Source organism: Camelus ferus, chromosome 2 (assembly GCF_009834535.1).
Source record: "Camelus ferus isolate YT-003-E chromosome 2, BCGSAC_Cfer_1.0, whole genome shotgun sequence".
Classification (NCBI taxonomy): domain Eukaryota; kingdom Metazoa; phylum Chordata; class Mammalia; order Artiodactyla; family Camelidae; genus Camelus; species Camelus ferus.
Window position 1 is genome coordinate 70,269,792 of NC_045697.1, and position 15,922 is coordinate 70,285,713.

Consider the following 15,922-nt stretch of genomic DNA (forward strand, 5'->3'; position numbering starts at 1 on the left):
AAAGAAGCTTTTCCTGTACTTTCAACATGCAAAATACTTTTAATTTAAGGAAGCAAACAGAGAAGGCTCTCACCGTCACAGTTACATTTTACTTTCATCAGCATCACTTTGACAGCTGTTTTTATTGGAATATATTAATAATCCCCAAATGTATTTTGCCTGGTAACTTCCTTTAAGAAATAAAACTGTTTTGGAAACAATTTTAACAGTATATTTATGAAAGACTAATTGAGTCATCTGTCTCTTAGGAAAATTTAAAAAATGAGTATCTCTTTCCTGTTATTACAAAACCTCAGCATTTCACTGTAAATATCATACAGTGGCTCTATGAATGCCAAATTCACAAGAACAATCACAAATTTAAGCATTTTCCTATGAATCAGAAGTTAACTATTATGAATAAATTATGTGTAACATGAAATTATAAAATCAGTTCTCTGACACCTATTTAGTAAATTTTCAAAAAAGCTGAAACAATAAGAAAGAAAACAAAGAAACATGAAAAGCAGCCAAGAGGAAAGAAACATTTCTTAGGAAAAAAAATCACATTAGTTAGAACTACATTTAAAAAGTGCAAAAATTGGCTACAGTTAATAAAAATAAAAACACTGGACAGATAGTGATTCCAAGTGATTTTCCAATTCTAGACAATCTCTAATATCTTAAAAACTCACAGAAAGTATATTTTGCTTTTAGTTCTTTTAGAACCAGCTGGTAATACATTAAAAGCTCATGCATAGTCATCACACTACGTATGTATGGTAAACTAGAAAGAATGCTTGGCTGAGGTAAACTAGAAAGCATGATGCTTGGGTATCTAGACAATCTATTTAGAACTTTGCCAAAACTGACATGCTGCTTTTGTGAACCCAAACAGCATTTGTTTGGCTCTTGGTATAACAAGTTAACAGTGAAGCTTTAAAGAATTTTGAGGACCCTTGCTTATGCTGGCTTCTAAATGTACCAGTCTATAGGCAGATTTTACTATTCTTAAACATTGTAAAGTAGATTCTAAAAAGAGCTTAGAAAATTGCTTTAAAAGGTTTACTTTACTTTTAAAAGCATCTGTTGCTCCAGGTGCATGGTTTTTGTCTGGATGAAACTTCAAAGCAAGCTTTCTATAAGCTTTTTTCAAATCTTCATCACCAGCATCTTTGGTAACTCCAAGTACTTCATAGTAATTTTTACATTTGTTTATGCTGTAAACAAGAGAGTGTTACATTATAATGTACGTTTCAAGGAAGAACTTCGAGTAATATCTGCAATTTTCATTTATTAGAATAACATAAAGAACCGTCTGTGGATTGTTTTCTCAATATCAAATAATAGTTTATCTGTTAAGGGTTATTGCCTCATTCTCTTTTTCAACCACAGACCATTCTTCCACCCTCTCTCAGTCCAAGAATTAGCCATGAGAATGTCCTTGGTGCAATTTATCACAACTACAGAGAGGCAAAGCAAAGCTCATAACAATTGTGGGTAAAGGACAGAGAACACACTGTAACTAAAATGAGAGAATAACAGTAATTTTATAGGACTCTTAAGCACATTAAAAAACTCCCAAACTCCTCACAAGTATGTTGCAGCTAAGGATTAATATGCGTTGCATTCCAAGAGTTTTGTTGTTGCATAACGTAAGCCTAGCCAAATATCAAAGCAACAGGTTAGTACATGTAAAACAATTACAGTACCCTATGGCTTAAATGTCAAGGCAAGTTAATCCAGTTAGGCAATGCTAAAAAGAATTAATTTGTGTCATTCTCTGAAAGATAAAATCTCATAACAAAATACATCATGGGACTCAAAATTATTTGTTACAGATTTTCATTATGATGAACATACTCTTAAAGATTACTCATATAGTTTATAACCCTAAAGATGTAACATTTAAGCCCTGAGTCTTTGAAGTATGTAAGGAAAAGAAATACTTCGAATGGTGCAGAGAACGTTAATTCTTTTGGATACAAACATTTTCCCATGACCTAATAATTTTCCTTCACTAAAATCCAGGTGCATTTTAAATATTTTTTTTTTTGTCTAGTTCTTTATGACTTTAGATGTGTTCCATTTGAGTGGCTTGATGATAGAGGTAGTAAGAGGAAAAAGGATCTGAGGCACAATTGTTCACTGACAGTTAAAGAACTGCAAAGGCTGACTTGAAGTTTTCAAAGAAAAGAGACAAGATTCAGCTTTTTTTACTACTAAGCCTATTAGCCATCACAGTGCCTTGTACTTAATAGATTCTCAGTAAATATTTATGGAATAAATGAACCTTAGCTCTCTTTCATAATGAAAGCATTCATCATTTGTTATATGTACAGGAAAAACAAGAGAACACATTGTTAAGATTAAAGAATTTTTTTTATAGTCACATCAACAAAAATCTGTTATGCAGTCTTCTTCATAGCAATAATAATTAAAATCAGATTTTTCTACTTTAGATACTTAATAAATACTAACACAAGTCAATTTTATTTCATAAACACAACACAACGTTTAATTAGTCAATACTATTTACTGGGCACCAACTATGTCCCAAGGCACCTGAGATCTACTAGTGAATGAAAGAGGGAATGATCACTGCCTTTGTAGCCTCATTCTCCTGAAATGTTAAGAAACTATAAGACAGGAAAAAAGGGAAGAGGGACATTTACAGAACACCTACTGTGTGTCCGGCACATGTCCACAATCCTATATCCATGTTTCACTATCCATAAAGTTCTGAAAAATGAAAGTTATTCTATAACTAATTTCACTTAAAAAACCTGTTTGAAAATCTTCAGAGGCAAAATTTGACCTGAACATATGTGAAGCTGCTACAGAATCTTCATTTACCACATTCAAGTGTGAGTATGTGTACCTTCTGCTGCAGATATGTGACTACTTGTTACGGGCTGCTTACCAGACTCTGCTAAGACATTATGTCACACATAATATATGCTCCTTATTCCTCTTCTGAAATATGAAGAATTCTGAGTTCCAAACTACATCTGGGCCACAAAAATTTCATATGAAGAGTTGTAGACACTTATTATGCTGACTATTTCACACAAACTATCTCATTTACTCCTTTATGTAGATATTATCCCCATGTAACCAAAGAGGAAATCAAGGCTTCGAGTGATTATGTAAATTGCCAAAAGCCATAGGAACCAAGATTTATTTCTTCAACAAAAATTTACTGAACATCTTTTTGCCAGATGCTGTTTCTGATACTAAAGTGGTGAATAAAACGGTCAAAAAAAATCCCTGTTCACACTACATTTACAATTGGGAGAGAGACAAGCAATGAACAAATATACAAGTAAAATACAAAGCATATCATACAGTGATAAATATTTGGAGAAAAATGAAGTGGCAAAGGGAAACAGCGAATGGAAAGAGAGGCCTCCTATTTTAAATAGGGCTATTAGGAGATGCTTCACAAGTGAAGGTTCAAACCTCAGTTTGTCTGACTTGAAAATGCTGCTGTCTCCAAATCAGAATAAAGAAAAGGAACCCACCCAGATTCCAGAGCAACTGTCCGCTTCCTTCTGTTTGCTTTTCTAATCAGTATTTAAACAGACTGTTGGTTTTGGTACGCAGAACATGCTTTCTCTGACTCTCTTCTTGCTTAGTTTATACAATTTCTTCAGACCTCAGCTTAGGTCTTCCTTTCTCAAAAACTCAGATTCCTCAAGATTAAGTTCAGTGACCCTCTTATATTCTCCCAAAGCTATCTGAAAGTAGCCCTGTCCCAGAAATCACCACAATGCGCTGCAGCCGCTTACTTGTCTGACTACTCTTGCGGACTATCAGGCCACTTGAAAGCAGGCATTGAGTCCTGCTCACCGTATGTATTGAATGGATGGACGGATGAATGGATGGATGACTGGCTCAGTTTGAGGGCAAAAATGGTGAAGATTCAAGTCATTTTTGGACAAAAGGTAATAAGTGCTGTAAGAAAAATGTAACTGCCACCAAAAATCAATTTGGAATAGAGCATAAAACTGTGGGACAAGGAATAGAGCTAAGAATACTGTCTAACAGATACTACCTGAGTGCAAAAACCAAAAGTCAGTAATACACAAAATACTAAATAATCCTAAAATCATTATACTATTTGGTTTGAATGCATACAATGTTTACTTATGTACCAGATTAATCCTCTAAAATTGTTTCGTTGATATTTCCTGAGCACAAAAGCCTAGGCAACAGAAAAAGGTAGCCCAGGAGAGGGCTGCCGGATAGTGTAGGGAAATTAGGTTGGAATTCACAATCTTCTAAAGATGAATCATAAAGCTAAGAATTGTTACAAAGAGAAAAAAGGTAGGAAAAACAGTTATTTCACTAATTCTTAGCTGTATCTAGCTCTACTGTATCTTCACTGCACTGAATTTTTCATCATATATTAGAGGAGAAATCCTTTGAGAAGTCAGGAGAGAGGCAAAAAGTCGACATCACCAATGGACAAGCTGTAGACCGCATATTTCACGTAATGTTACAAATATACTCATTTACCTAATTTTTCACATCTGAATGAGAAATTACCATTCACATATTAATTTTAATCCGTATACTCATCATACTTCTCTTCATCAGCTAAATGCATTTGTCACATTTTTTTAGTTCACTCTTTACTGAAAGATTCAAACCTTCTTCTCCATCCTCACCAAAAAATTATATTAAAAAAAAAAAAGAAAAAAGGAAGGGAAAAGAAAAGAAAAGGAAAGAAAAGAAAAGAAAAAGGATAATAAATTAAAAAGAGATAACTCACTACCTGCCCTGGAAGGAAAGGTTGTACAAAAAGGCAAGAAAGATTTGCCTGGGAATTCAACAAAGGAGAAGTATGTCTAGTTCAACTTTTATGTCTTCCTTTAAGTGCGTGCATAGCGGGGGGGGGGGGGGGGGCAGGGGGGGCCCCTTTCAATTCTTTTTTTTTCATGTGTTATAGATGACTTTTAAGTTAATTCCAAATTCAATTTGGTGTTTAGGGAAATAATTATTTATTCCTGAGACAAAGGATTATTATTTCATAAGTTTAGCAAAATGATTTGCTTTCTTTTCATTTAAAGAACTATAGTTAAAATCATATCCTAATGAAATCCTCATAATTCAAATAAGTTACCAGTTATAGAGAAGTGTTCCTAACTGATAAATATAATGATGTCCCAGTTAATGATTTCACACTGATCTTACAAATTTTTAAAATGTAAGTTGGGCTTTTTTTCAGTAAGATATTAAAAACCTCTTCAAATTAGATCCATGACACCTTTTGCTCTGTATTTTTTCAATATATCTCAACTCAAAGACAACAAACAGTGCTTAGTTTCACAGAATGAGTTTTACAAACAAAGTTACACACTTTTTCTTCAGTCTTACTGTAAGCTTCAGTCTTACTTATGCAATGGATGCAGTATTATTGCATGGCTTCTCCCATTGAGCCAAACTGTCACTGAGCAACTTGTTTGCATAATAGTGCTAACCAACAAGATAACATGGCTTTCTTCAGAAAAATCCCCTGTGTACAGGTAAAACAAACAAACAAACAAAACATACAGCACGTAAGTGTCTGCTGGTGATCTGCTCCCTCACTAAAGCAACACTTATTCTGAAGGCTAATACAATGAAAAAGTGTTACATGATTCAGCTAAGCGATTCTTATATAAGGTACCAACTGAAGTCTTTTGAGTAACTTTGGGATTCTATTAAAGAATGCTCTGATCATATTAATCCCCCAAGGGAAAAAAACTGCATTTATTTAATAAAAAAGGTATGCTGAAACTATTGACCAGAGAAACAACATCTAATACAGGTAAACTACTAAGCTCATACTTGCACTCAGTAAGAATTCAGTCTCAAACCTACTTAGGTCCTCAGTGCTAACCAGCAATCCTCCCATTTCCTCTGCCTTTTCCGTCTCATACTTTCACCATTCTTCTCAAGCTTTCAATTTCATCTCATTTCTTCTGACTCTCAGAGGATAACCTCATCTGCAATTTCACAGAGAACATGGACCCAACCGACAGGAACTCCCTCAACATTGTATTTCCATCTGTCCAATTTTGGCCATATACAAAGTGGATCTGCACCCACCACGACCTTTCATTCTTCCATTCTCAAAATGTCCCCCTGCCCAAATACTAAAACAAAGAGAGGGCAAAGCAAAGCACTGCTCTTCTTCCCTTATTTCTACCATACTTTGAGTACTCCTCTTTTCCTTTCAAGCCTAGGGTAGAAGAAACGGAGAAAAAAGATTTAAAAAAAAAATAACACCAGATTTAGGAGATTCCTATTCTCCACAGTTTCAACTACTTTTTTTTGGGAGGGGGTGATATTTTCAAATATACAGGTGATTCTGTAGTGCTTATGAAAAAAATCACAAAAAGATTCTAAATAAAAATCACATATAACGCATTTAACTTTTTTAGGTCTTTTCATTGAGAACATGCTCTCCTAATAAAGAGTAATTTCCACAAGAATATACAATTTGTTTTCAGAGGGATGTAGTTTCCTGGAATACATTTCAGCACACTGTTTATTTAATTAAATCTTTTTCTTAAAGAAATTCAAAAGCCAGTCTCTCACTTATTCAGTCACCTCTGACACAATACTACAATTATAAAAGTAGTCAGCAACATTATTTATATTCTCAAAGCACTTCTCTACCATTCACGCTAACCAAATACCGTTTACCATGACTTTACAATGAAGGGGAGTCTTTGTTTCTTATTGTGGTCACACACAGACAAAATGTTACAATCAAGTTTTAGCACCTAAATATATAGGAAGAAAAGCAAAATATGAATACACTGATATTTGATTTAAAAATGACTTCAATTCTAAATTCTGGTGAGTAAAAAAGAAAGAATAAACTAAACAGTAAAAATGAAGAAAAAAGGGTGAAAAAAGAAAGATTAAAAGAGAAACAGGAAAGGGCAAAAGAAAAAAACAATCTAACTAGCTTTACCTACTCTTCATTTAAGCTAGGCCATTGTACTATAATTTACTCTCCATGTTGAATTATCTGATTACTCTCTGTTCAGAGTCCTTCATCCTTACATTTTGGTTTCCCTAAGTAATTTCAGTACAACATCAATACAGCTTCCTTAAGCAGGAAACAAAAACAGTATTTCCTCTAATGTTTCATACTCAAAGGTACATTTTCTTTCCAGAAAATCTTCTTAATTATAAAACTAATAAAGCAAAATCCAGTTCATAATTTTCCAATTCTACCTAATTCTTCTGCTTTCAGTAGAAGCGTATCATGAAGTAAAACTAAAACACTAAGACAAAATAACCAGAGTTAAGAAAAATATTAAAAGGAGAAGACATTATAGTATTTGCATATATATAAAGGTTAGTCTTAAAAAAAAGAACATAAATATGAAAAAAACCACTATCCTTCCTTAATATAAGCAGGAAATTGAAAATGCTGTTGCAACTGCCCTCAGTTCTCCTCATATGAAATTCTCCTGCCTTCATACATATATAAAACAATTCTTCATCCTCTTTTAATATTGTTATTTAATAGTACAGTGTCAAAAATTGAAATAATTTTCCTCAAAAATTTTTTTCTGTAAGTAGCTTTGTGACTCATAGTTACTTTAAAAGATGGAATCTCCCAGAGAGTTGATACTTTACAGACTGATTTTATAAAGGATATATAGCATAAGACACCTGGAGTTCAATTCCTTGATGTCTGTTCTATTGAATTATAATTCAAACACTTTTTTTAGGTGTTAGGACATTAAAATTACAGTAGTATCAACTATAATTGACACACAAGTCACGTTTATTCCTACCTGAGAACTCCTTCTACTTGGTCTTTGGTGTAGCCTTTTCCACTTTCACCACTCCCAGATGAGGGGTCCTTTGTGCAGTTAGGCTTGCTTTGATCACCACTACCTGACGATTTTCGGCAATGAGGGCTGTTCCCAGCAGTGCTTCCATTTTTCATAATTATTTCCAATAGTGCTGTAAAAAGATACAGAAAGCATACTCTGCCTGTTTACATCAAGGTACATAAACATGATCTTGAGAAGAAAGTTATAAAACTGACAAATTAAGAACTGTGTATTCCAAAAAGATGCACCATAGAGTCTATTTAAATAGTAAGCATTCCCTTATGTACTTAACTATTTACAGACCACTAATCACCACTTGCAAGTAGAATATTAAGACATTTAATGTCAATAACTCAACATTACTATCATCCAATTACTTATGACATACTTTTGTTTGTCATATTACGGTGAAATGCAGAATGCCATAGAAAAAGATAGTGGGTCAACAAATGGTGCTGGGACAACTGGATATCCATATGCAAACAATGAATTCAGACCTCTTCTTCACATCATACACAAAAATTAGCTCAAGATAGATCACATACCTAAATGTAAGAACTAACACTATAAAACTCTTAGAAGTAAATACGGGAGTAAATATTTATGACCTTAATTTAGGCAAAAATTCTTAGATATGATAAAAAAAGTGGCAAAAGAAAAAAAAAAAGAAGTTGACCTCATCAAAATTAAAAACCTTCACCCTTCAAAGAAAATCAATGCAGTAAAAAGACAATCCCCAGAATGGGAAAAAATATTTACAAAATCATGTATATATCTGAAAGAGACATATATCCATACTATATAAAGAAATCTTACAATTCAGTAATAAAAGGACCAAAAACTCAACTTTAAAAAATTGGGCAAAGGATCTAAACAGATATTCTCCAAAATAGATACACAAGTGACCAATAAGTACATGAAAAGTTGCCTAACAACAATAGCCATCAGGCAAATGAAAACCAAAACTACAATGAGATATCACTTTACACCCACTAGGATACTATAATCAGCAAGATGAACAATTACAAGTGTTGAATAGGATGTGGAAAAACTGGAACTCTCATACATTGCTGGTGGTAGTGTAAAATAGTGTGCCTACTTTGAAATATCATCTGGTAGTTCTTTAAAAGATTAAACATACAGTTACCATTTGACCCAACAATCCTATCCCTGGGTATAAACCCAAGAGAAACAAAAACATACATGTATATGAAAAATGGTTCACAAATGTTCGTAACAATATTGTTCATAATAGAACAAAAGTGGAAAAAATCGAAATGCCCATCAACTGATGAATAAATATGTCCATACAGTGGAATGTTATTTGACAATTTAAAAAAATGAAGTACTGATATACATTACAACATAGATGAACTCTGAAAACATGCTAAGTAAAAAAAGTCCGTCACAAAAAGACCACATATTATGATTCCATTTATACAAAATGTATAGAATAAGTAAATCTACAGAGACAGAATGATCAGATGTTGCCAAAGGCTAGTGGGGAGGGAAGAATGGAATTGGGGGAAAATGAGGAGTGATTCCTAGTGAGTTTCTTTCTGTAATGTTCTAAAATTAATTGTTGTAATGGTTGCACAACAATGTGAACCCACTGAATGGTACATTTTAAATGAATGAATTGTACGGTATGTGAATTTTATCTCAATAAAGCTGTCATACCTATGTATTTTAAAAGATCCAGCAGTGTCATTGGCCAACTTGCAAACATACAGATATTTATTCTTTATAACTCTCTACCATTTCCTAGTTAATGCATTCAAGAGGTCACCTAAGACATAAGAAATTTGGTTTTTATAACAATCTAGTTGTAGATAATACAGAAAGGCTCTTAATTAGACAGCAATCTATTAGTTATTAAAAAGATAAGCATAACATAAAATTTTTAACTATAGTGTAGCTCACATTGAATGCAATCACGTTAATGTTGAGAGCAGAAGCTAGCATAGTCTAGGGTGTAGTGGTTCACCACTTTTTAACATGAAAAATTGTGTGGAAATTCTAGGAAGACAGCAGCTTGAATTTTAAATCTCTTCAAATTGTCTCAGAAAATCAGAGCAATTAGATAGCAAAATAAAAACCTCATGTACAAAGTCTCCAAATACAAGAAGGTAGGGACAAACCATCAATAGTTACAAGATCTATGTAGGTATTATCATCTGTGTGGGAAGAAGCAGAGAACAGTAACAGGGCATTTTACCAGCCCACAGAACAAAAGAACTCCAAAATAGCCAGCAGGGACTCTGCGAAGCTCAGCAGGCAAAACTGAGAAAGGTGAGGGTTTTGGTCACTACAATAGCATGTGAGTGAAATGGTCCACAATAAACTATTAGGGGCATAGACTACCCTAGTCACTACAATTCTCAAAACTAATCAGTCAAAGCTCTCTTGCAGAACAAAGCCAAACCTAGGAGAAACTGCTGGGAACAGGATCCAGTCTGAAGAGGATATGGCAATAGAAAAAAAATGAAAAGAGAAACTCCAGATAAAGTAGGGAAGGAGAAAAGAGTGAGGAAATCTTATATATAGCAAGGTGACATATTTTCAAACATTACACAGAAACTGGAGAAGATCTCCATGTATTTAGAAAGGCTAACTTCACATAATAATAAGTAAAAGAAAATGATAGAAGTGATATCTGATACAAAGTTATATAAGAAAAAAGAGACTAGGAATAAACATCAGAACACAATGAAAGCACACTACAAAGACCTGTCGACAGAACAGGAAAACACTATAACCTACTATTTCAAGACAAACTGAAAAGACTTAAAAATTACACACCATACAAAAGAACAACATAAATTAGAATTAAAACAACCCCCAAAATTATCTATATAGAGCTCAGGTGATAAAACTACGGGAAAAAAATAAAAGGGAAAACCAATTCAAAAAAGAAGACTAAACTAGAAGAAACAAAGACTTAATAAACACAACAGATAACACTGTATAAATGAAAGAGAATATAAAAAGGGAAAAAATTTTAATTAAAACATGAAGAAGATAAATCAGAAAGAAAAAGGCAAATACTGAAGATAGTTAAAGAAGATCCAACATACATATGAGTCTTAAAGAAGATAAATAAGGGAAATAAAACCAATATAACAACAATTGGAGAAAACTTTTCTGATATAAAATCAGAAACTATATAATGAAAGGGCAAGTCACACACCTAAGAATACTGACCCACAAAAACCAACATTCGGCAACCATCAGAAATTTATTCTGAAAAGAATCACCAACAAATGCTAAAAGGAGTTGTTAGAAGTTTGTTGTGGAAAAGGACATTAACAGTTTCGAAGTATTTTCCCAAAAAATATTTATTAACTACAAAAGGGAAAAAAAGTAAGTTTAGAGTGGAGAAACCTGTTAATCACCAAATTCACCAACTGAACAAACTTAACCACACCAGTAAGGACCAAATCAACATAATGTGTCTCCTGATATTACACTAAGAACACAACATCACATCTACAGTATGCTTGCCAAAAATTCATATGAGGAAATGTCAGCCAAACCCAAATTAAGGGAAATTCTATAAAATAGCTGGTCTGGACTCATCAAAAGTGCCAAGATCAAGAAAGAAAAAAGATGATACCTAGAGAACAAAACATGCCAAATATAATGCCACATGCATCCTTTTTGCTATCAAAAACATAATTGGGGGAACTGGCAGAACTTGACTGAGGTACATGCATTAATTTCATAAATTTGATGCTTATGCTGTGGTTATTCAAGGGTGTTTTTGTCTTTAAAAACATACGTTGAATTATTTAGGGGTAACAGAACATGATGTCTATATCTCACTTGGTTCAGGAAAAAAACAGTTAAGAACAAATTGTGTGTGTATGTTGGGGAGAGGGGACATAGCAGGGAGAGAGAGGTAGGGCATAATAAAGCAAATGCAGTAAAATTTTATCAAATAGGAAGCCTGAATGATATGTACATGGGACATTTATACTATTTTTGTGACTTCTCTGTAAATTTGAAAGTATTTCAAAATTTTGAAAAAGCTAAAATAGGGAGGGAAATGGAGAGAGCATATGCAAAGAAAATTTAACTGTTTTCAGTAATTTTATTAGTGGGTAGTATTGGTAATATTACACTGAAACTATTATGCATAAGATGTGGCATAAAGCAAATAAATAATCAAGACATTCTATCATTTGCCATGGCCTTGAAAACCAAGATTACTATTGTGGAAGGAAAAAGAAATATAAGCTAGAAAAGTTTAAACACCCCAAAGTGCTTACCTTGAACTAGACTTCCAGTATAAGCTTGTAAGATAGTTTTTAGCTTAAAAAAAAAAAAAAATCCTGTAGTCTGTACACTGAAAAGGCCCAAAGACAATGAACAATCTTAGTCACAGAATCCCTAGTACCAGATGGTGATACTGAAACACCATTTTCCATTAAAATAAACCAGGGCTTATTGGAAACATGGCTGACTCCAGGTCTAGCACAGGGGATGTACAAGAAGAACCTGAAACTTTCTGTCATACCGAAGAGCAAGGTAACTATTAAAGACCATGGAGAATGTGCCTATAGGACTCAGGGGTGAACCTAAAGGGGGTTCCCACTGGCCAAAAATCTAAAAAATAATATTCTGTATCCCCTTTCATTCTCAGCACAATCTCTCAGTGTTTTTCTAGACATCTTCCATGCTAATAGCTAGATGCTAAAGCAAGATCATACATAGAGTTGTTTTAGATTTTCAACAATTATGATAGTGAAAATCCTTCTACAATTTCATGCATAAAGGCTCTGCTTAACAATGGCTATGTGTACACATTCACTCATACCAAACAGTCTGTGACTCCAAAGAGTGAAAATTTGGACAAGTCCCATTACCCCTGGGACTCAATATCCAGTTGTCATCTTAATAATGGAATCAGCAAGGTTTTCTGTATTAACAATCATTGGAACCAATGCCTGAGAAGGTAATGTGATTCAGTTCAAGTACTGCCAGAATTTAGAACACACTGGCTTTTTCTGATTTATTAAATGTCTTGGCTATCATATGAGATCTCATTGACAATAATGTGCAGTATTACAAACATTAGTTGGGCAGATACAGTACTTATAAACCAGATTACTTTTGGTTTTAAAACTATCAAACCTTATTTTATCCATTCATTTTCCAGACATACTGCTGTGCTTGGGGTTTTAATTTTAAGCTAATCTGGATTTACGTATACTCCATGTTAAAGACCAGTGAAGAAATATGTTAAAAATGTTTCTGTGGATAACCAAAGGTGAAGAACCAAGATCTGTTTTTATTTCATAAGTTTCTGCTGCACACCTGTTTTGTATAATGTCCATCATTTAATGAACCTAAAATAAGAACACATGATTTGAAAAACAAATGAATTTTTTTCCTTCCTCCTCACAACTGGAAATTGCTTTTATTTGTGATTATAAAAGTGATGTTGTTCAGCTCACTTAAAAAGATACAACAAAGTAAAGATAACTTATAAATCCCACACAAGAAAAAAAAAAATCACTCAACCATTTTGGTACACTTAACTCTGGTTACTCCAGTTGTCTAGCTATCTAGCTTTTTAAATATTCTGAAACAAAACTAGAATAATCTACATATGTTGGTAACCTATCTTTATAAACTGATAATTCACTGTATATATCATCTCATAGCAATAAACTAGATCCACATGATTTTTTTTTTTTTAAGAACTTATTCAGGACTATTGCAAGAGGGGAGAGAGTAGGCTCAACTGCAAATTCAGCAAAGACAGCTGAGACTTTGTAGCCAATGAGCAGGGTGAGGTCGGTCAGTGGATGGAAAATTACTGAGGCACGTCATTGTCTTTAATAAGTGCACAGTATATGAATGCAATGCAATTTATTTAATCATTTCCACTGATGGACCCTTTTTAAATTTTTGCTACAGTGACAACCCTTATATATACGTTTTTGCACACATGTCTGATTATGGAAAAGCTTCATTTGTGGATATATTACCATGAAAAGCCTTAAAGCTATAACTTTTCATTTAATTATTTAACAAATTGTCTTCATTGATAAGGGAACAAAATTATATAAACAAGCATAATTCCAGAAAATCCAGGCTTATGACACCACAAGTATATGCAAAACACTATTAGGCCCCACGGGAGTAGAAAAGATGATTAACATTAAAATGATTCCTGACAGTAGAGGAATTTTTAATCTAGGAGAGGGACAGCCATACACATAGATAATACAAGGAATGAATGCAAGGCAGAGAGAACTGCACGGTAACTAAGAATGGAATGAGTAGCTGAATCCAAATGGCGATTAATCCTAACTTAAAGCAATTATTTTATGCTCAAATAGCTAACATTAAAAAAATGACAGCAAAGAGACAAATATTACATTGTTAACTCCAAGGCACAATCCAAATACTTTTGCTGTGCTAGTAATACATGACATTCTTACAGCATGCGATAAAATATCCTTATAATAATTATGTAAACAATAGGCAAGAAGACTGAGGAAAGCGGAATGACAGGAACTGAGTCATTTTTGTGTCCAGCAGATACTTTATATTTCATTCCTCTGGAATGTAAGATCCAAGAGGACAAGAACTTTGTCTTACTGTTCATTGATTCCCTAGCTCTAAAATAGTTCCTATCACAAAGAAGTACAGATTCAGTAAATGTTTGTTGAATATCCCCATTTTATAGATGAGGAAATTGAGGCTCAGATAGACAGTTATGGATGCAGGGGCACACTTAAGGTTCAAAACCAAATTCAGTATTCTTTCTTCAATTATAACGTCTGAAATAGATTAGTTATTAGCTGAATTTTGGAAATCATTTTATAAAAATAACACTTAACTTGGTGCTATCAAAATAACTGCTTGGAATGTATAATTTGCACTCATCACTAAATTTCAATTAAGCCAGAAATAAAAAGAAAATCTTATTGTCTTAAAAGGAATAGGCTGGATAATACTCCAGAATGTGTAATAACAATTTTAAAAGCTTTATTTTACCATTTTAAGTGAGACAAAAGGGGACAGAACTTTGAATTTTTTATTAGATTTAAATTTTAAAATAATGTAGCAAGAAAAAAGGAAGCAAAATCTACACACATCTCTCTCACATGAGGGAAAAAAAATAAAAAGAGGACTATTTTAATTGCTATTGAGCAGATAGATGCTGCAAATTATACATGAGTTATCCATTAAAGGAGACACAAGATGGCCTTTTTTGAAGCTGTAGGCTGTCAATTGGTTCAAATTACTATGAAATTCTTGAAAACAAAAATGCCTTTCTCTGAAAAAAAAAAAATCTGTACTTCAAATTGCCCCAATTAGTATGAAACACTAAAGTATTAAAAAAGCAATGTAAAGCATTAAAAGTGAGACTGTATCTCTCTCTGAAAATCTAAAACATATTAATAATCCAATAAATATACAGTTTAAGACACTGAAATGTAATTTACTTTCTCCTGCTAACATATTTTTCCAAAATATTTACATTTCGTATGTATTAGTCATATGTATACCAATCCTTTCAAACGTAAATTAAACTCATAGTGTAAAATATCTACAAGCTGTAAAACTGAATTCACTTAGAAGTCCACTGCAATAAATAAACTATACAGTAATATTCTCAACTAAATACTTAGAAAGCAACAATGTCCTAGATTCATCTGAAGATACAGTTTTTCCTCAATGAAAACTCTTGCCAATTTTTTAAGTGGTCTATCAATCAGACTTCTCATCTGGCAAGAATAAAATGTAAAGAGGACAAAAATTCTGAAATTTAGCTACAATTTAGTCTCATGTTTTCCCATTCACTGTATAAGAATAAGAGAAATCAAATGCAATGTTTTATTTTGCCTACCTTAATGTGAAAACACATCCAGAGGAACATTTAGTCAAAGCTCTGAGTTACAAGGATTTGAGAGTAGTTTAGAATAGTTGAAATTCAGGGATAAAAATTTTAAATTTCATTTTAATCAATAGCTTCAATTCCCTTCTACAATAAATATTTTATCAGGAGCTTATACAAATGTTCTAGACCTTTCCCTCCCCTGAATTCTTAAATTATTTCAGTAAACATCTTCGGAGAA

At 33.1% G+C, this 15,922-nt stretch overlaps 1 protein-coding gene across 3 annotated transcripts in view; it reads right to left on the reverse strand.

Moving 5' to 3' along the window:
- The window catches only part of DNAJB14 (DnaJ heat shock protein family (Hsp40) member B14), a 42,058-nt gene that overhangs the window by 22,489 nt on the left and 3,647 nt on the right, over positions 1 to 15,922 (reverse strand). For 2 of the 3 annotated variants that reach the window (XM_032460510.1, XM_032460504.1), the window contains exons 2-3: positions 7,785 to 7,956; positions 1,054 to 1,199 (exon numbers count right to left, since the gene is read on the reverse strand). In XM_032460510.1, coding sequence (XP_032316401.1) covers positions 1,054 to 1,199; positions 7,785 to 7,956 — 318 coding nt within the window. The remainder of the gene's footprint in view (positions 1 to 1,053; positions 1,200 to 7,784; positions 7,957 to 15,922) is intronic. The other variant, XM_032460517.1, reaches the window with a different exon arrangement.